At 35.6% G+C, this 21,888-nt stretch overlaps 1 protein-coding gene across 1 annotated transcript in view; it reads left to right on the top strand.

The window, feature by feature from the left end:
- LOC150079370 (uncharacterized) overlaps window positions 1–21,888 on the top strand; it is a 65,914-nt gene that overhangs the window by 6,046 nt on the left and 37,980 nt on the right. The window contains exons 4-6 of the mRNA XM_090383042.1: window positions 489–667; window positions 2,887–2,925; window positions 20,648–20,758. Coding sequence (XP_090239168.1) covers window positions 489–667; window positions 2,887–2,925; window positions 20,648–20,758 — 329 coding nt within the window. The remainder of the gene's footprint in view (window positions 1–488; window positions 668–2,886; window positions 2,926–20,647; window positions 20,759–21,888) is intronic.

The raw sequence follows: 21,888 nt of genomic DNA, 5'->3' as shown, positions 1-21,888 counted from the left end.
TGCCTGGAAGCTACTGATGAAGAATTAGACTATATTTTCAGGCTCAGTATTTAGGAGTGATCGATTGCCCTTATATTTGATTTGTTAAAGGACTTTAAAACGTGGACTCTATATGCTGTATTTATGGTGTAGAACTGTAGGTACTCATGGTACATGCAAGGCTAGTCCTAGAGCTGGTTGCAAGGATTAATATTGAGGAAAAAGGACAGCAAGGGGGAATTATTGCTTTGAGCTTTGATGAGCCTCTCCATTTGTTGGGATTTAGGGCCAGTCTAGGGCTCTGTGAATTACATTCGCTACATTCCGAATGAAAGTTGTGGCAACAACTTGCATTTCAATTATTAAACCGTTCCAGTTTCAGAGATCGTTATCAATAATTATGACAGATATTTTTTATTTTAAAACCAAACTATATTCATAATGCGCCAATAGTACACAAGTTTATAAATTATGCTTAACTGCTACTAAAGTACTTAATTTCTTTCCAGTATATGATTTAGCTGGTCACAAATTCCTGCATCATGTCACATTTGATTTCGAAACTGCTCAGCCAGATGCCATTATTTCCAAACTTGTTCATCTCCTTAAAGATGTTTGTGCTGGCGAACTGTGTGCAACTGAAATGCCAAAGCTGGAGCATTGCTCCTTTAAAGAATCAGAAGAAAAGGTAGGATTTCATGGTTTTAATTCAGTTCAATTCTTTCTCTCTACACTGAAATCTAAAGTACAAAATGTGACTTTATTTATTTATTACACAACCGAAGACAGTTATAGAGTTTCGTAAAGATCAATGAATATTATGCTGTAGATGCACATTAATTATTACAGAGATTACAATTATAATACAAATATTACACTTAAAATAAGTATAATGGGTGAGTGAAATAAAACGAACAGTGCCTCCAACAGTAAAGTTCTTCAAGGATTTTTTTTGGTTAACGAGTTATATTTTTTATCATCTTCCAAGTAATCGTTTTGTTAGTATATGCAATACTAGGGAACGTCACTCTTATGCTTAAAAGCATTCTTGAGTAATTTTTGGAAAGGCAATTTAGCTCCTTGGCCTTTACGTTCTGCTACTGATGCAAACTTAGTTACTTTCATTGGAGTGTTCAGTTCTGGAAACAAGCAAAAATTGTAAAGTACCAAACCAGCAGAGTACATCAGCACAGTGATTTTCTTTGTTGCCAAGAATCCCCTCTCGAACAGCACCGTGTGTATGGGAACATTGAGTCATAAACAATCCAGTTGCTTGGAGCAAGTTCTGATCTTCCTGGCAAAAATGTTTTCTCAAACATTCTTGCACTTTCAGATAAAACGTTTGGTTGATAATTTGTGCAGGAGAATCGAATTACTGGTTAGTACGATAAAGACAATCCATTCTGACACCCATCAGAAGATACATGCAAACTCCTTTTGCTTAGGTTGTTTATTACTTAGTTTACACTTTTCTCCTGTTGCAATTATTATGTTCAAATTAAGAATCTCTGATCACATGTAATAAATAACAGCGTCTGATTCAGCTATGGCAGAGCTCTCAAACGTCTCTTCAAAGCCAACTTTTCCAGATTTTCGATTTACTTCCATTTAAGTTGTTTTATCTTGTGTTAGAGCATCTTCTGTCATGTTCATTTTCCTTTCTGTTGATCTCTTTAGCTACTTGTGATTTTGACATTGTATCGCTATACATCGAAAATATCAGAGATATTCGACCAGTTTACAAAATAAAGATTTTGAAAATTGATTGGACAATTTTCAAAAACAAGTCAAACTGAAACTATATTTTCACACGATTCTGACAAAATAGTAAGCCTGTTCAACAGAAAAAGCAGTTTCTACTTAGTGAGAAAGCTAATCAAATTTTGGATTTTTATTTTAGATCTCACTGTCTTTCCACATTATGTGGCCAGGACCACAATTCGAATCCTATAACACACATAAAAGTTTGTCACATCCAAAGGGAACTTTTTGTTCGTTTTTTTTTTTTTTTAATTATTTTTTTAGGACGTACTATTTGATCACATCGAGGGTTTGTTGTTGTCTCTGGATTTTCATCCTATACCATGAAAACAGCCCATATGACCACCTTCAGTAGAAGCCTGATCTTTTTGCTGACTTTTTCTTGTAGTTGTAAATGCTGCAAAGCAGGTCTAGCAGTCTTTACTGAGATTGTAGCTAGTGTTTGCTCCTTGGACTGGCAAAGGATGTGACCAAATTAAAAATACTTGTGCATATCACCGTTATTTAATGATCAATCACAAACAGTGTGGTCATAACTAGGCTACCATTTTTTTCCCTTGAAATTTAGACTTTAATGTAAAGAACACAGAAAATAAACATATACCCTTTGGCACTTCTAGGGAATAATTAAATAATTATTGAATAAGTGTAATAATTATGAAGAATATCCCATCCCTTTTTCCCCCAGCGAGCAGGATTTAAATTGCAATGGTCTTAATTAGGTTTGCCAAAGGTCCTGATTTACAAATGTAAATCATACCTCACACTAAGCAGGATAAAATATCCTACTTTCAACTTATATTGATTGCTACCATCAATTAACTTTATCATCTTTAGTTTTATATGTGGCAAAGGGAAAGGACCTGAGACCAACGGACGTAGTCAAAATGAAAAACAACCAACAAAAATTGCTCCTCTCATGACAGAATTTCAACCGTGTTTTACAACGTGGAAAGATGGCAACCATACCACCATGCTACCTATGGGGGTACAGGTTCTGAGGGAAAACATGTATTCAGGTTATCATCTAGATCTTTCTTTTAAGCTAAAAAACCTGTTTCCATCTTTCATTTAAATTTAACATATATATGGAATGAATGCCTGCAACTTATTAGTATACAGTATATTACACTATATTTTTTATAGGTGTTTCGGAAAAAAAGACATATACGTGAAGAACCCCAGGTAAGCAATTGTTTTTGAATTATGCTTAAAACTGCCATGCAGACAGTAATGTGGAGACCTGAAGAGCTTCTATGGGCAGGTTATCATAGCTTGCACCATATATCATGTCCTTCCTACATGTATTTGTACATGAAATTAGAAAAATATGTTAGAAAATAAAATGTTAATATTATGACCCCATGGACTTTAATGACATCAATGAGGGCCACATTCTGCATCTCCCATGGCAATTTCTCTGCTTAACAAAAGGCTTGAAGTGTTATCCCTACAAAGCTTTGCAGGGATGGCACTCTCGTCTTTTTTATTCACCATAGCTATCAGAAGTCTGAAATTCTGACAAATGTCTTCTGATTTTCGTAGACTACTAAAATACTTTTGTGCAGTTCAATATGCCCATGTTTTTTCAGACCATCATTGCCTCTCACTAACTGTTTTATTTTTAAAAATCTCCACTTCTTCAGCATCTAAAAAAGCTGAGTTTTCTCTTTTGTTCTTGGCATTACTTTTCTTCCAAACAGCTGTTCTCGGTACAATTCTCAAATTTCTTGGGCTTCTGGATTCCATTCAAAAGAGGGCAGTTAGGTTAGTTAATGACTCATCTTTAAAAAAGCCTTTCCACTGTCTCATGGACATCCTGTTTCTGCTGCATGCCTTTTCTTTAGATAAATCCATGAGTACTGTTCTTCTTCATGGTTAATGTTGTAATTGACTTCTATGATTCCTGTTCTCTTCCAAATCAGTCTGAACATGTGCTGCAACCAGTCAATATTCTTTTACTGTCCAACTTCAAACTCACAGAACCAACTTTTCTTCTTCCTCATTTATTCATTCAACTTCCGTTTTCTGGAGCCTTCCTTCATATGTATTTCCTGAAAATTACAATCTAGAGAAATTCAAGTGTAATGTGAACAAATATCTCCTTTCATCTTATCAACCTTCAGCACATACACAGTACTAAGTACTATAAGTTCTAATATCTCTCATGTTTGCAGGTTTCATAATAAAAAGCCTTCTGCAGTGACTGCAAAGACAGTAAGGATTGTTATTATTAATGGAATTAAAATTTTTTAGTAGAATTTGGTCACAAGAACTTGATTTGTTTATGGATATCAAGTCAAGAAATCATAACAAATAAGTTGACTTGTGACCTTTTGTGACAGTGATATTGCAAAGAAAGCTGGTAAGCGTTTACATATTATTTACTTACATAAAATTAACCTTAAAACAAAATTCTCAAATTAGATCTGTTTGATTTACTAAAAAATTGTAAAATTTCATTATAATGATAATAACCCTTAGTAACTAAGTCTTTGTGGTCACTGAAGGACTGATAAGAAAATACCATGAAACATTTGACTCCATTATGTATGTACAGGTTGACCATCACTAATCCAGCAGCGTTGGGACCGGTGGTGTGCCGGATCACCGGTGGTTATTTTAGCACATACATTTTACCCAACAGTTTAACCACCTCCTTCTACCTTTAACACGTTGACTGCCAAGCTAGTTTAAGAAAAAAATTCCCCAGGGACCAAAAAAATATTTAGGAAATAATTTGATTAGTAATTCTAAAATAAATATTGTAATGTCAGTGTTGTCATTTTTTTCACTTAAAATATATATATATAAAAAAAAGTATTTTTTTATGTCGCATATATGTGGCCAACGTGGCCACATATGTTGGTTACTTTATTTCTTGAGAAGCCTCGTCGGCCACATACGTGTGACGCTATTATGGCATACATATGAAAGTCGTTTGTGATTAGTTTATTGCACGCACGCCAAGCTGTGCAATAAAACTAATTACGATAAAATAAACCCTCAAATATCGCAATAAGTTTGTCAGTATTGTTAGAGATTTCGTGAAAACAAGTTCGTTAGTGCGCTGTATTATCCATCATATTGTGTTGTGTTTTTCTGCAAGTTTGTATAAGTGTGTTGTAAAAAAAAAAAAAATCTAAAAAGGAATGGCTAAAAGAAAATCACTAAGATAAGATGAACTGAGAGAAATTGCTGTAATTTACAATTAAGCAGAGTTAAACTTCTCACAGACACACTGCTGTCGAGCTTTCTCAGAAGTTCAACTTTCTTTGTTATGGACAATGTACAGTGTTTGTGCTTTACACCACGAGAGACACTTCATTTATGCACTGGAACCATGGCTAGGGCTAAATGTGAGCAGGTTATAATAATAAATTCAGAAAAACAAGTGGGAATGGCTTGCCAGTGTTTACGAGTTCGTGCCAACAGCTGATGTTGCAACCAACGCCACCAAAACAGTAGTGGCAGGTCGGTGCACCAACGGGGGAAATTTGAAATTACGTCCGAATTAGCGGTGGAACCGGATTACTGGTGGCTGGATTAGTGATGGTTGACCTGTATTTCCAATTCGGAAACAAACATAACTATACCAATGTAGGTTTGGGTGCACCTCACACCTATCCTGCACCAACCCTGCTTTTCCATCACCAATTCATCTCCTCGATTGCTATTTGTAAAATTTTTGTAACTTTTAAGTTTCGCACTCCACAAGTATCCCCCCCCCCACAAACCCTTAAGCCCACCTTCAACCTTGAGTTTTTATCCTCCATTCTAATCTCAACCAACCCCACCCCATTATCAATTTTTTTTTTTTTTTTTTAAGTTTTATTTACTCTTATCCGTAGTGAATCAATCCTACCATCATATCTGCTATTGCACAGGAGGAATAGCTGGGTAGCTGTTTTGGATTGGCTATTATAGATTAGGGGTTGTTTGGAGATCCTATGGGAATACCCAAAATTTTTAGTTTTGCTACTGCTCCACTCTCCCTTAAAACTATACTTCCTTCACCTTAACAACCCATTACTTGTACTTCTTACCTTCATTCTCTATAAACAATCTTGGTTAAGAACGTAATGCAGCAGTTTTCGATCTTTTTTTAATAATTGCACCCCTATTCAATCTAATATTAAAAAAATTTTATATGATAGTTATTACGTGGTACCCCTGGAATGTTGTTGTGGTATCTTGGTTGGAAACCACAGGTGTAATGGCTAAGACTGACATTCTTCCACTGTGTGGAAAAAGCCTGGTTACACCACCACAAGAATGAATTCAAGGTCACCACTAGATGTAGTCTGTTTATAGGAGTAAAGTAGTGTTGGGATGACTAGGGTACATTCATTTTTAGAAACAAAAGCAATTATATAAATTTATGTGATGAATCAATTTGTACAGAATCAATTTCGATCGCATTTCTATCTTAGACTATAATAGAAATATAATATCTGAAATCACCCCCCTTTTCCTTACAACACTAACCTTATACTTCTCAAACTATGGAGGTGACCTTGAGTTCATTCTCACGGCAGTAGGTCAGTTCCCTGACAAAAGCCCACACAGAAAAAAACCCAGTCGTAAATGCTCACATGAAAAATATCCACACGGAAGAATGCTCACATTATTTTTAGTTTACAAAAAACAAATTATTTCATATTTCAAAATGCAACAAAATGTTGAATTTATATATTTTATTTCTACTTCCATATGATGTATTTTGATATAAATTTTGATATTAAACTTTTGATTTTAATGTAAATGTTTGTAAGGGAAATTACAGGAAATAATATGCTCTGGTTTTACTGCAACTAAAGCCTTTTATTTTATTTATAAAAATAAATTATTTTTTCTCTGTCTTACAAAGTGAACAGTCAACAGTTTAGTTTTTTATCAACAAACAATTAATTCTAATCCAGACATATTTGAGTGATTTATTTATTTGTCACGGATTTGAATAAAATATTCATTACTGTAAGTTAGCCAATCTCTGCAATTATTTTAGTTTGTCTTCTACCTGCTCATATTCCTGCACAAAAGTGGCAACCAAGTCATGCAGTGCATCATATCTCTTTTTCACCTCTAGATGACCTGCATGTGCATTAGCCAGTATCAATTTGTGGCAAGCCAGGTCCCTCTTCAGTCCAACAAACAAAAACCACATGCTGGGATGACTGCAGTGGAATAGGGAATTAAGTGCATTGTGAAATCCCTCACAGTAGTTTGTAGTTTTAGGTGATCGTTCAAGAGCTGTATCACGATGATTCCATATTCTTATTGGAAACTGGGGATCTCCACCTGCTGCACCTCAATTGTCATTCAATTATAAAGACAAAAGATGGCAACATAGTACAACAACCAACCGAACATTGTTGTGATTCCTGTCCTCAAAAAGCAGAAGCCAACGTTGTCAGAAGGAAAATGAGGCAATACATGAGAGTAGTTAGTTCTACTCCTTGCAATGTGTTCAGAGTTCAGTAATGATGTACTGGCCCATATGCCCAAACAATCATCCCTTGCAAGAAATCTCAATCACAGAAAAGACAGTCATTTGCCTAATCCCTAGAAGTACCGTCAACTGATACTTTATGATTCAGGTGTGGATGATCCAGACAGAAGTCTGGTTTTAGGCATAAAGACCTCTTAGTTGAATTGAACAAAGATACAATTTATGGAGATAGCATCTTTGAGAAAGTTCTGAACATGGTTTACCAACTGTATACATGGCATGCCAAGGTGGGTAATTCATATCTGCCTTGTATTTACATTTTGTTAGAGAAAAAGAACTTGGATACTTATAATAGAATGTTTGTGAAATCATGAAGCTGTTGGTTCCAAATCTGGTGCCTCAAAAGGTTTTAGTGGATTTTGAGGTTTGCATGAATGCAGTGAGGATTGCCTTTCCACACGTTGAGGCCAAAGGGTGCTATTTCCATCTGTGTCAGAGTCTCATCAGGAAACTCAGCAACGTTGGCATGAAGACTGAATTTGAAACTGATATAAATATAAAACTGAAGCTGAAGTCTCTTGTTGCTATAACCTCTGTCCCAGTCCATAATGTGAGGAGTGTCTTTGATGAGCTTGTCGCCAACATTTCCAGACGAAGATAGCTATAATGAAGAGCTCACATACTTATTTTCCACATACATTGAGGATGCAGTAGGTAGAGATCCCCAGTTTCCAATAAGAATATGGAATCATCATGATGCAGCTCTTGAATGGTGGCCTAAAACTACAAACTGCTGTAAGGGATTTCACAATGCACTTAATTCCCTATTGCTGGTCCCACAGGAACTAGTTATTGTTGGTGACTCTATTGTTAGGGAGATGGAGAATATATCATGCAAAAGTTGATATCTTTTAAGGGCACAAAAAGTGATATTGTTGTACATGCTGGCACTAATGACCTGAAGAGTAAGATATCTGCAGATTTACTTAACAAGTACAGGTCAATGGTGAAAAAAGTCGCGAGCTAGGGTTGAATTTGAAAGTGTCTGCAATTCTGTCCAGACATGATAATAGGAGGGAGTATATGATGAGGGCCTTGCCAATCAATTCAGCCCTAGAGAGATTGTGCACGGCTCATGTAGTAGAATTTTTTTCAGCGTGGTCTGTGCTTGCTAACAGGAGAGACTGCTTCTACAGGGATGGAATACACTTAAATAGAAAAGGTGCAAGAATATTTACTGATGCTATCGAGGCAGTGTTAGGTGGGTTGGAAAATTGCTAGCCGGGGGGGGGGAGATTCACAGACTAAAAGATTAACAGCAGCCACAGGCTTGTTGCTGGAAACTTCAGGAGCTGCTGGGGTCATCATGGAACAAATAAATACATGGGCTGTGTACTTAGAGTAACTAAGATTAAGAACAGGTGCATGTATACTTAAATGTACACCAAAGCTAGAAGTATAGTAAATAAATTTGTTGAATTTGAAGTTCAGATCAAGGCATCAAAGGCAGATATTGTTGGAATATCAGATACATGGTGTCACACAGATATAAGCAGTGCAGAATTGGAATTTGGGGAGTACAATGTGTACAGAAAGGGTAGACAGGGTAGGAAGGGAGAAGGGGTTATGCTCTTAGTTAAGAAACAAAATCTAAGGAAGTGCATCTAGTTGACATGGGTGGACAGTGCAATGTTGAGTCAGTTTGGTGTGACATAAACACTGGGAAAGGGAAAATGAGAGTAGCAGTGTGTTATAGGCCTAATGACTGTCATGAGTATAATGAAAAATTGTGCAGAGAAATAAGAGTGGGCCAGTAAATCAGAATGTCTTGTAATGGGAGATTTTAACTTTTCAGATATTAACTGGAACTTGTGGTTTGGTCACTCACACGCTAGCAAGACTTGTGGATTTATTGGAGGATTGTTTTCTACAGCATGTCCAATCATATTGTACTGATGTGGGATTTACTTAAAGATGTAATTACCATCAAGGGTAAAGGGAAGGGTTTTTGTTTTTGTAAAGGTGACACTACAATGGTCTCAGGCAGTTTTTGAATTCTATACAGTGGGATCAACTGATGTTAAAAACTGTGAATTCTAAATGGGAGGCCTTCAGGGAATTAATCTTGGAAGCAACTAGGCTTTTAATACCAACTAAGAAATAGTATTCAAGATCTGGATGTCATCCATGATCTAACGAGGCCCGTGGCAGAGAAGAAAAATGTGTGGGATCCATATAAATTAGAAGGTGACACGGAAGCCTACGGCAGATATAAGCTAATCTGTAACCAGATAACAAAGTAGGTTAGACAAGCGAAGGCTGATTATGAGAAATCCTCGGCAAAGGGTGCAAAGAAAAACAACAAAGACTTCTTTACTTATGTAAACTCTAGAAGGAAGGGGATGAATCAGACTGGTTCACTTGATATTCGTGGTCTGACTGTTGATGATCCTGCTCAGATAGCCAAAAAACTGAATGATTATTTTGATCTACATTCATACATGAGGAATTCTGTAAGGAAGGGGAGGACAGAAGTTTAATAAACTCTAACAGGGAGCTAAATGATTTGGTAATAACGGAGAGCAAAGTGGAGGAGAAATTGTTGAAGATAAACATAAAAAAGGCACATGGGGTGGATGGAATCTATCCAGTTATACTGAAGGATGCAGCGAGGGAAGTAAGCAAACCCTTGGCCAAAATTATGAGAGTATCCTTAGATTCAGGGGAGGGCCCCCATGGACTAGAGATGTGCAAATGTATCTCCAATTCAGAAAGGGGGTTCAGAGGATGACGCAAGTAATTACAGACTTGTTAGTTTAACTACTATTCCAGAGAAAATAATGAAATCACTGGTTAAAGAAGTGATGCAGGATCACCTAAACAAGGCTGCAATAATAGTTCAGAAACAGCATTGGTTTGTTAAGGGGAAGTCTTGTCTGACCAATTTGATTGGATACTATGATGTGGTCACAAAGGAACTGGATGTAAAAAATAATTTTGATATCATATACTTGGATTTCAGAAAAGTTTTTGATACTGTTGCACATGGAAGACTGCTGTACAAATTGGGGTGGTATGGAATTAAGAGCAAATTGCTGCAATGGATAAAGGGATGGTTGAGTGGAAGATGGCAGAGAATGGTAATCAATGGACACTACTCTATGTTGACTAACAGAGCTGGCCCAAGGGGGGTGCGAACGCACAAGGCCCCGTGCCGCTGACTGATTTTGCAAAATAAAAATGGTTTCATTTTTTTTTTTTTTGTTTTAATACTGTCGCAAAATCTAGCGACATCGCCATAAAATGGCCATATTTTTAATATACATAAGAAATAAAATGACAATAATCATGTTATTAACATTATCTGAAACCCCGCCAAGAATTCTCCAAAGAACACAGAAAAATTTATTTAAAATATCTCTCCTTACAAGTCGCTCGGACGTACGATTATATGTTGCCAGCGTTTGCATAGTTATCGTACTGTAATGGCTATATATACCACCGACTAGGCTACTCATTAACTACACTTCTTTAGTAGGCTACTCATTAACTACGCTTCTTTAGTAGGCCATTTACTCATTTGATCCTAATAGGCTACCGCAATATTATTGAGTCTCTTAGAGACCTTATAAACAATTAAGCTGATCGAAGCCTACAAATAAAAATAATAATTATATAATAATTTATTGGAGTTTCATTTGAAATTATTGAATAAATATTCCTCACAAATACGAATATATATATATATATTATGACAGCTGATCGTACATTGTACACTTTTATCGTGATTCGCGAGGCGTGAAAATAAATAACATATTCTTATCCATTTCACAACATGACTAGTAGAGACAGAGATGCAGGAAGAAAGTATATGTGTGGCTCTGATACATTGAAGAAAAAAAGAAAGAGAGAAGAAATTACAGAAACACAGAGGAACTCCCTTGCAAAATTTTTTAAATATTGAAAATTTGAAAATATGCAACAAACTGAAGAAACGCATAATTCACGGTTACTGGAAGATCAAACTCGCGGAAATTAAATTACGCCATGCAACATCCACAAAAACAATCGTGATCATCATAAAGCCAGCTCTTGTCCTAATGAAGAAGAAAACGACGATAAGAAAACTGTAGAACGGGAAGATAATCATGAAGCAGAGGGAAACATACAGATGGATTTTTTGTCAGCGTCGAACAAAGAACAAGATGAATTATTCCGAGGACCGCAGCTTCAAGAGAATCAACAAAGCGATGAAGACAAAAATGTCGATATCAATGATCCTGGTACTTAGCCTGAAATTAAAACTGATAAATTTAGAAAGGCTATCATACAAAATGGCGTGACACAAGTAAAAAACTACGATTTTCCGAAAGATAAAAATAACAGAAGTTTTTCTGAAAATTATTATTTAAGAAAATTAACGAATGGGGAACGTCAAGAACGAAGGTGGTTACTCTACTCAAAGTACAAAGATGCCACATTGTGTTATGCATGTAAGTTATTCTGTTCAAATACAACTTCTCTGTGTTTAACTAGACTTAATGATTGGGTACATTTAAGTTCATGATTACAAAGTCATGAAAGATCAGAATATCATTTACAAGCTATGTACAAATTGTTACAACTTGAAAAGAATTTGAAACTTGGAAACACTATTAACAAAAAGAACATGAAAAAATAATTAAAAACGAAACAGCATTTAAAATGTGTTTGTGAACGAATAGTGGCTGCAATTTTATATTTATCAAAGCATAATTTGGCATTCAGGGGCAGTAGCAATGCTTTATAAAAACCACACAACGGTAATTTCTTAGGTCTCATAGAATTACTTGCAAGATTTGACCCAGTCATGAAACAACATTTGGATCGGTGCGTAGAATCAGCATCGCATTCCTATTTATCTCATAGAATATAAGATGAACTGATTTCTGCTTTGGCTAAAAAAGTTAGAAAGGAAATAATAAATACAGTTCGGAAAGCTAAGTATTTCACAATTTTATTAGATTGCATTCCAGACGTAAGCCATCAAGAACAATTATCTGTTATTTTAAGATATGTTAATGTAGATAACTCTGAAAGTGATGTGAGTATACAAGAACAATTTATTTGTTTTGAAACAGTAAAAGACTCGACAGGAAAAGGGCTATCAGACAAAATTGAAAGCATATTAGAAAAGGAGGAATTAGATTTAGGGAACTGTCGAGGAAAGGGGTACGATAACGGAGCTCATATGAGAGGTTTATATAAAGGCATGCAAGCACTTACCCTGCAAAAGAATTCCAAAGCACAGTATATGCCCTGCAGAAGTCATAATTTGAATTTAGTTCTTGGAGACATTTCAAAATCATCTTCTCTTGCAAATTCATTTTTTGGGACTTTACAAAGCATATATAATATTTTTGCAAGTTCTGTAATACGTGATCTCAATTATAATCTCAACGATGTCCATTTCCACTTGCAGTCTGCCAAACCTCATGTACTTTTTCTGACAGAATCTCAGTTATCGGTTGATTCAACTACTGCTCATCACAGATGCCCAAATTATTCGCTGTATGATTCCTTTCGCCTCAAAGGTGGTATTTGTGCATATGTCCATTTTGATATTCCCTGTCAGAGACTTGGCAATTTGGAATCTACTCTCTTTGATCTTTGGCTTAAAATCTCTCTACCTCATTGTGTAAAATTCATCTGTTGTCTCTACCGTTCTCCCAACTCCACTAATCACTTGGAGCTCTTTGACTTTCTCCAGTCCAACTTGCCTAACAGTGAGGTAATTTTCCTTGGTGATTTTAATGTTCACAACTCCAGCTGGCTTCCATTTTCTAGTCATACCAACCCAGCTGGTCGAGATGCTGAGGCTTTTGCAATTACTAATCACCTTGCACAGATTGTTCATTTACCTACAAGAATACCAGACAATCCTAATCATACAGCCAACATGCTTGATCTTTTTCTCACAAACAACCCTTCTAAGTACACGGTCAAAGTGAGAGGTCCTTTAGGCACTTCAGATCACAACTTGGTGATTGTCTCTTCTCCAACAGAGCCTTTATCTCATGGCTATTTCCAACCTCGTGTTGTTTGGCATTACAAGAATGAAAATGGGATAACCTGCAAGATTTTTCTACTTTTCCTTGGTCGGATTACTGTTTCAAAACTTATGTCAATGTTTGCTCAGATCGTGTCAGTGAAATTATTCTTGCAGGAATGGAATCCTTTATCCCACACTCCACTTTAAAATCTCGTCCTTTATCTAAACCTTGGTTTTCCAATAAATGTGCTAAGGCTGTTCAAGACAAGAATGTTGCATATCGTAATTGGCTTGTTTTTAATTCTCCAGTTTCATTTTCTGCCTACACCAAAGCTCGCAACAATTGTAAAGCAGTTATTAATCAGTCCAAACTAGAGTTTGAACAGGCTAAAAGTAGAAAACTTGCTTCTTGCCCTAATGGTAGCAGAGCATTCTGGTCCCTTGCCAAAACTATTGGCCACAACATTTGGCCATTTCTGCTCCCACCTCTGTCCAAACCAGACGGTTCTGTTGTCACTTCAGTCAAGGATAAAGCTGACCTGCTAGCATCCCATTTTCTTCCAATTCATATATTAATGATCTTGGTAAAACACCTCCCACCATTCCCAACACGCTCCATTCAAAGCCTCCTGTGGTCTTCCATCAAAAGGATGTCAGAAGGATTTTGACGAATCTTGATGCTAAGAAAGCTCCAGGTCCCGATGGTATTTCTCCACTTGTTCTCCAAACCTGTGCTCCTGAACTTACTCCTATTCTTTGCCGCCTTTTTTCACTTTCTTATTCCAAAGGTGTTTTTCCTTCTGCTTGGAAATTTGCTCATATCCAGCCAGTTCCTAAAAAGGGTGACAAATCCCTCCCATCTAATTATCGTCCCATTGCAATTATTTCTACTCTTTCTAAAGTAATGGAGAAATTAATTAACCGCCAACTCTTAAACTAACTAGAAACCTTCCATCTGGTCAACAATCGCCAGTATGGATTCAATCAGTGTCGATCCACTGGTGATGTTCTGGCTTATGTTACCCATTTATGGACTAATTCAATGGAAAGGTTCAGTGAAACAGAAGTAGTTGCTCTTGCCATCTCAAAGGCTTTCGATCGTGTTTGGCATAAAGGTCTTCTAAACAAGCTTCCATCTTATGGTTTGCCAACTGTTTTTAGTAATTGGTTATCCAGTTTTCTCTCTGACCACTCACTGATTTTTTTTTTTTTTTTTTGATTTGGTAGTTGTTGGCGCATCGGCTTCTGTGGCCATATTGCACCTCCCAAGGTTTTTGCAGTACTTTGATCCAAGCCCGAGGCGGGAATCGAACCCGCGACCTTTGGGTTGCCGGGCAGGTACTTTACTCACTCGGCTAGCCCGGTCGGCATGACCACTCACTGAGGGTGATGGTAGATGTCTCTCTGTCTTCTAACTTCTCCACTAATGCCGGTGTCCCCCAAGGTTCAGTTCTTTCCCCCACTCTTTTCCTCTTGTATATTAATGACCTCCTTCCATTGACTGGAAATCCTATCCAAGTTTTGCTGATGATAGCACATTACATTCCACTTTCCATTTTGTGAGAAACCTTGTCCTGCTCAATCAGCTTCAACTTCTAGAAAATCTGCTACCAATTCCTTAAATGCCGATCTTCAGGTAATTCTCGAGTGGGGCAAAGACAACTTAGTTGATTTCAACCCTTCTAAAACTCAGTCTTGTCTTATATCTCGCAAAAATGATTCTTCTGCTCCTATGCTTATCTTTAGCGTCACTCCGCTTTCTATGCAAAATGATATATCTCTTTTGGGGATTACCCTGACTTCTAATCTCTCTTGGCACAAGCACATTACAAATATTGCTTCCTCTGCATCTAAAAAACTTGGTTTTCTCTTTCGCCCTCGGCGTTGCTTTTCTTCCAAACAGGTGCTCACTATGTATAAATCGCAAATCCACCCAGCCATGGAATATTGTTCCCACATCTGGAGTGGTGCCCCCAAAACCTCTCTCAGGCTTCTTGATTCCATTCAGAAGAGGGCAGTTAGGTTAATTAATGATTCATCTCTAACAGAGTCTCTCCACTCGCTGTCTCATAGACGTACTGTTTCTTTTGCATGCCTTTTCTACAGATACTTCCATGGGCACTGTTCTTCTGAATTGGCTTCTATAATTCCCACTCTCTCTTTCAAAACAGTCCGAACACGTGCCGCCACCAGCCAACATCCATTTACTGTCCAACTTTTCATCTTCTTCGTTTATTCATTCAACTGCCGTTTTCTGGAACAACTTTCCTTCATACGTATTTCCTGAAAATTACAGTCTACAGAAGTTGAAGTCCAATGTCAACAAATATCTTCTTTCGTCTCCTCAATCTCCAATCCAAGCATGGTACTAAGTACTATAGGTTCTAATACCTCTCGTGTTTGGGATTTACATAAAAAAAAAAAAAAAAAAATGCACGGGATATATTAAAAGAGCATGTCAAACGTCTTACTCCAAAACCACTGTCAGAAACGAGGTGGGAATGTCGCCTCGAAAGTGTGAAATCTGTGAGATACCAAGTACCAAAATTTTCTCTAGCTTTGAAATACCTTTCTGAACATACCAGTGACATGAAAACAAAATCCAAAATCCAATCAATCGAAAATAAACTTATTTCATTTGAATTTTTATTAAGTTTGGTCATTTGGTATGACATACTGAATGAAGTAAATATTATGAGCAAGATATTTAAAAATTCAAATATAGATATCGGTACTGCAGATTCACATTTAAAAGGCCTTTTAAATTTTTTTGAACAGTATCGTGAATCGGGATTCAAATCTTCTTTAATAACTGCAAAGGAAATAACTGAAGAATTACAAGTGACATCTGAATTTAAGAATCAAAGAACTGGACGAAAAACAAAGCAGTTTTGTTATGAAGGAACCGATCAGCCTATTTCATCAGGCGAAGAATATTTCAGAATTCAACATTTTCTAGTCATAATCGATAGTGCGATTATTTCTTTTAAGAAAAGATTCTAAATTTATCACAAACATGAGACATCATATGGTTTTTTTATATAATTCGGATAATATTCAAAAACTGACTGAAAATGATCTTCTTAAATGTTGCAAAGACTTAAATGCTACCTTGCAAGACGATATTGATTGCATTGATTTATTTAATGAACTCGAAATTTGTCGCGAGTTTTGCCTTCCAGGATCACAATATTATATTACAATATTTACTGAAAAATATTTGAATTGTATCCAAATTTTGTTACTGTTCTGAAAATTATATTAACCTTACCAATTAACGTCGCATCTGCAGAAAGATCTTTCTCAAGATTGAAAATAATAAAAAATTACTTGAGATCTAGCATTAGCCTTTAGGTGGTAGATGACTTTCATCAACCGGTGAAATACCACCACTTTGCTTATTGGAGGCTTGAAGTGGTGAAACCCATGTTTAGTCTCTAGAGCAAAGTTTCCGGTATCCCCCTCCCCCCATACTTCTCCTTCAATCCATGCACGGTACTAAGTACTATAGGTTTGGATACCTTTCGTGTTTGGGGTTTTCATAAAAAAAAAAAAAAAAAAAAAATTAGTCAAGAACGATTTACCTCCTTAGCCAGTTTATCTATCGAATCCAAAATAGCCAAAAAACTAAATTATGATGATATTATCAACGAATTTGCTATAAAACATGTAAGAAAACGAAACAAAAATCGCATATTGTGATCTTATTCGATTAAGTCGCATACCAAATTGTATTTTATAAGTATATGAAGCAATTATTTTTCTTATTTGATTTATTAAAGATTTTTTTGTGATTGAAATGTTAATTTTATTAAAATAATTTAATTATTTATCATTTTCATGTAATCCTTACTAAACTAATTTGTGCAATGTAATAAATATCAAAATGCAATAAATTATTTTGTTGTACAAAATTTGTATCAAGGCCCCACAAGTCAACTTTGCAATGGGCCCCGCTTTTGTTCGGGCCGGCCCTGTTGACTAATGTTATTATTGGAGTACTCCAGGGCTCGGTGATGGGCCCATTGTTGTTTTGTGTATTAATTAATCATATTGAAGTTTGCAGATGATACAAAGGTTGGCAGGGTTGTAAAGACAGTATGCTAATGCAATAGGATCTAGAAAAGTTAGGTAGATGGGCTGAGAAGTGGCAACTGAAGTTTAATATTGACGAATTTGAAGTATTGCATATGGGTAGCAGTAACCCAAGAGAAATGTACCAGCTATATAGTACTACCTTCAGGAAAGTGGAGAATGAAAAGACCTGTGGGTAACTATGCAGTCAGATATGAAGTTCTCTGAGCAGTGCAGGCGGGCTGCAAAAGCAGGTCATGGACTTTTGTCAATGATGTATAGGAATTTTGCTAGCAGAGACAAGGAGGCGATTATACCTTTGTATAAGGCAATCATCAGGCCACACCTTGAGTACTGTGTAAGGTGTCTGGAGGCCTTATTTTAAGAAGGATGTAGAGTTGCTAGAAAGACTACAGAGAAGGGCAACAAAATTGGTAGAGGAACAAAGGGGTTTTCTTACCAGGAGGCTTATATTCTGTCAATGCAGCATCTGTACAATAGGCACCTGTGAGGTGATCTGATTGAGGTGTACAAGGCCTTGAATGGTTTGAGCAGGCTCAATGGTGATGGAGCATAGATTGAAATTGAGGAAAGACAGTCGTAAAATAGATGTGCAGAAGTTTACCTTTAGCCAATGGGTAGTTTATTGCTGGAACAGACTTTCATCTGTTGTTGTGGAAGTTGATAGCTTAAATAAATTTTAAAGCTGAACTAGACAAACATTTGGAGTGACCGGATAGGTGAAATGGGAAAGGTTTTTTTTTTTGGCTGATGTTCTGTTAGTTTGCTTTCTTTCCTCAACTAATGCTAATGCTATTCCACTGCAGTCATCCCAGCATGTGGTTTTTGTTTTATGGACTGAAGCAGGACCTGGCTTGCCACAGATTGATACTGGCCAATGCAGAGGCAGGTATTTTAGAGGTGAAAAAGAGAAGATATGATGCACTGCATGACTTGATTACCACTCTTGTGCAGGAATATGATCAGGTAGAAGACTGAAATAATTGCAGAGATTGGCTAACTTACAGTAATGAAAACTTTATTCAAATTCTTGACAAATAAATAAATCACTGAAATATTTCTGAATTAGTTGTTTGTTGATAAAAAAACGAAACTGTTGACTATTCACTTTGTAAAACAGAGAAAAAATAATTTATTTCTATAAATAAAATAAAAGGCTTTAGTTGCAATAAAACCAGAACATTTTATATCCTGAAATTTCCCTTACAAACATTTACATCCAAATATTCTACTTTATATTAAAATACATCATATAGAAGTAGAAATAAAATATATAAATTCAACATTTTGTTGTATTTTGAAATATGAAATCATTTGTTTTTTGTAAACTAAAAATAATGGGAGCAATTATTTGTGTGGGTATTTTTCACATGAGTGTTTGAGTGGGGATTTTTCTGTGTGCGGAATTTTCATGTACGCATTCATGGATTTTTTCCCCACACACTGGTTGAGTAAGTTGTCTCATTAAGAAGGCTCAATGGCTTTCTTCCAGGAACTTGGCTTTCCTGTGCTAATAGCAACGCCCATTACTATACACCAGGGGTGCCCAACAAGTCGATTACGATGATTTTTTAAATATATATAAAAAATCGATTTGTCAAAATCTAAATATTATTATTATGCGCTCCACTGCATACGCGAATTACAAATCCGTTGAACTATGTAACTACTGTTTCCGCCATGCAGCCGCTAAGCTTGTCTAATGAAAATTCATGTAGTTGTGTGGTGGAGAGCAGTGTATGTGTCGAATTCTTATTTAGGTTACTTATTATTAATAACTGGACAGTACTTATGCGTTAATTTAATAACCTTTGATTTAAAATGAATACTATGAAAAAGAGCAAAATGTATAATTTTCATCAAGGGTGGGTGGCAACTAGAATATTTTTTTTGTAATGATAAAAGAAAAATGCTGTTGTATGATTTGCAATGCTTCCGTGGCTATACCCAAAAAAAAGGAAATTTAGAAAGGCACTTTCAACGCACTGATTAGTAGTATTTTTGCATATAAATTTTTGCCAATGGCTAAGAATCTCAAAGGAAAAGAAATTCGATCATTTTGCGAATATGCAAGATCGTTTGCAAAAATATCCTGTTTTTGAATTTAATAGTGAGAAATAGGTTTCTGAAATTGAGAATGTTGTGAATGATTTTGAAACCAGATTCAGTGATTTTAAAACAATTGAAGACATTATCAATATATTTCTTATCCATTTAATGTTGATTTAGATGCAAAACAAATTGCAGAAATATCGCTGAAATTTTTCACATGGAGAAAATATTACTTGAAAATGAAATTCTTACATTGCAACACGATATCTTCCTAAAAGCCACATCATCAGAAGAAGACTTATGGAAATATGTTTGACGAGAAAAGTACCCAAATGTAAAAAAATGCAGTGAACTTTTAAATTGCTGTTTTGGTTCCACATATCTATGTGAATCGACCTTTTCGTATTTGAAACAAATAAAGACGAGGAATGGCTGTTCTCTTATGGAATTGCATACAGAAGATTTTTACGGTTGGCCTTATCACAGTATATCCTGATTTTGAAAGCTTGGCAGATGACATGAAGACACAAGCTTCACATAAATTAAAATTTTAAATACGTGTGAATTTAAAATAAGAATTAGACGGTAGATTGTGGCACATTTTGAAGAAAAAAAGTAGATCGCATCAGAAATTAAGTTGGACACCCCTGCTATACACTAATCACTCATTGCCTTAGCTGTGAATGACTCAGTACTTATTTATAAACAAACCTTTCTTCAATTTTTCGCCTCATTCTCCCCACCTACGATCCCATTCAAGTCCAACAATCCATTACCACCATTCTTCAACCATTTTTATTTTTTATCCACCCTCTACAACTCTATCAATAGGATAGAGTAACCTGTCCCAACAAACCCATACTTCTATTTTTTAAATTTATATTTTTACTCCACCTATATTCCTAAAAAATTTTCCTCTTCCACAACACATTTCCTCCATTATTCAACATTTCAAAATTATTTTTACATCTTGGCAAACACCTATTTCCATTCATTCAATACCTTGAATTTTCATTCTTTAACTATACAACTCACATTATTTCATACCCCTTCTCTACTTCCTTCCTATGCACTCCTGTAGAAGAGTGGACAGGAAGTTACTGCAAGTTAAGAGTATAATTCCAAATAATCACAATTAAGGGTTCAGCTTGATAATTAATTGGCATGATACAGCCAATTAATCAGAAGGGCAATTACTTAAAGAAACACCTAGTAAAATTTTCATAGTAAAAGTACATATCATTTCATGTTTGCCTTTTTTTGATTCCATTCTATAGACAAAAAAATGTACCTTTGCAATAGCATTTGATGCAGTGATGAAGTATTCTGATGACGAGAATTGTGATGAAGAATGTATGACACAAGATATGTTAAATAACCTGAAAAATGTAAGTCTGCTCTGTTTGCTCATTAAGAAATTTTCAAAAAGTGCTTATAAATACTCCTTGCATGTAAGTGAAAAACTATTTCAATTGCAAGATTGACATCAATATTTTAATTTTAAAAAAATTCTGTTTATAGTGGGGAGGAGGAGGAAGAGTTGCATAACCAGAGGAAGTAAATGAGATAGAGAATCGCATTATAGATGAACGTACCTTGGGATTTAACTTTAAATACTAATATTTAAAATTATATAGTTTACTAGTTTATAGTTTGGAAAAATAAAATTATGTATATTGGTAAAAGTTTCACACATCTGAAATCATGAAAATATAAAAAAAATCAGTAATTAAATTACAGGAATACCTCGCATAGCGCGGTTAATTCGTGCCAAAAAAATATCATGCTATGTGAAACTGTGCTGATTGAGGTATTATTAGTACAGTATGTATTTTAATGTAATGCGTTCCGACAATTTGATTATATGGGTCGAGTTGCAAAAATATATAGGTGTTTGTTTACCATAAATTGATGCACACGAAGTTTTTGCAAAAGAAATTAAAATGATAAAAATGAAAAATACTAGTAAGTACAGCAGAAATGATTTTTATTGCAGTATGTACATACCAAAAGAATATAAGTGAAGTATGTACCGCATTTTTATTTTGAAAAATAACTGATCAGCTTAGTTTGTACAGTTTTTTCCTTCTTTTTATCTGCATACATCTCTTTATAACATCGAATGTCATTTTGCAACACCTGCCTTACTTTCATACCTCGTTCGATGTTTGGATCTAGAACTCTCAGCGCCATTACATTTCTTCTTTCCACTCATATTTGCATATAAACGTGTAACGTTTTTAAAAAATAATCTTTAATAAAAATACGCAGCGAAAAATATTTGTACAGTTTACGCACAGTGAATGCCCTCACCGCTCGGAATCTAGAGTGTTTACTAATAATGTATAATGTATGAATTATGAATGTATAACGGGAGTTGCGACAACAGTCAGCATGGCCTTGAATCCATAACGCATTGGCCTACATGCTGGCATTATAATACATACATACATATCAAATGTATTGGTGCATAACACAGTAAATTTTTTTTTTTAATTTGTAAACCGTGCTATAGTGA

This window comes from Mastigoproctus giganteus, chromosome 10 (genome assembly GCF_048544385.1).
Source record: "Mastigoproctus giganteus isolate SK-2022 chromosome 10, ASM4854438v1, whole genome shotgun sequence".
Taxonomy (NCBI): Eukaryota; Metazoa; Arthropoda; class Arachnida; order Uropygi; family Thelyphonidae; genus Mastigoproctus; species Mastigoproctus giganteus.
This window is presented reverse-complemented; position numbering and strand designations above follow the sequence as displayed.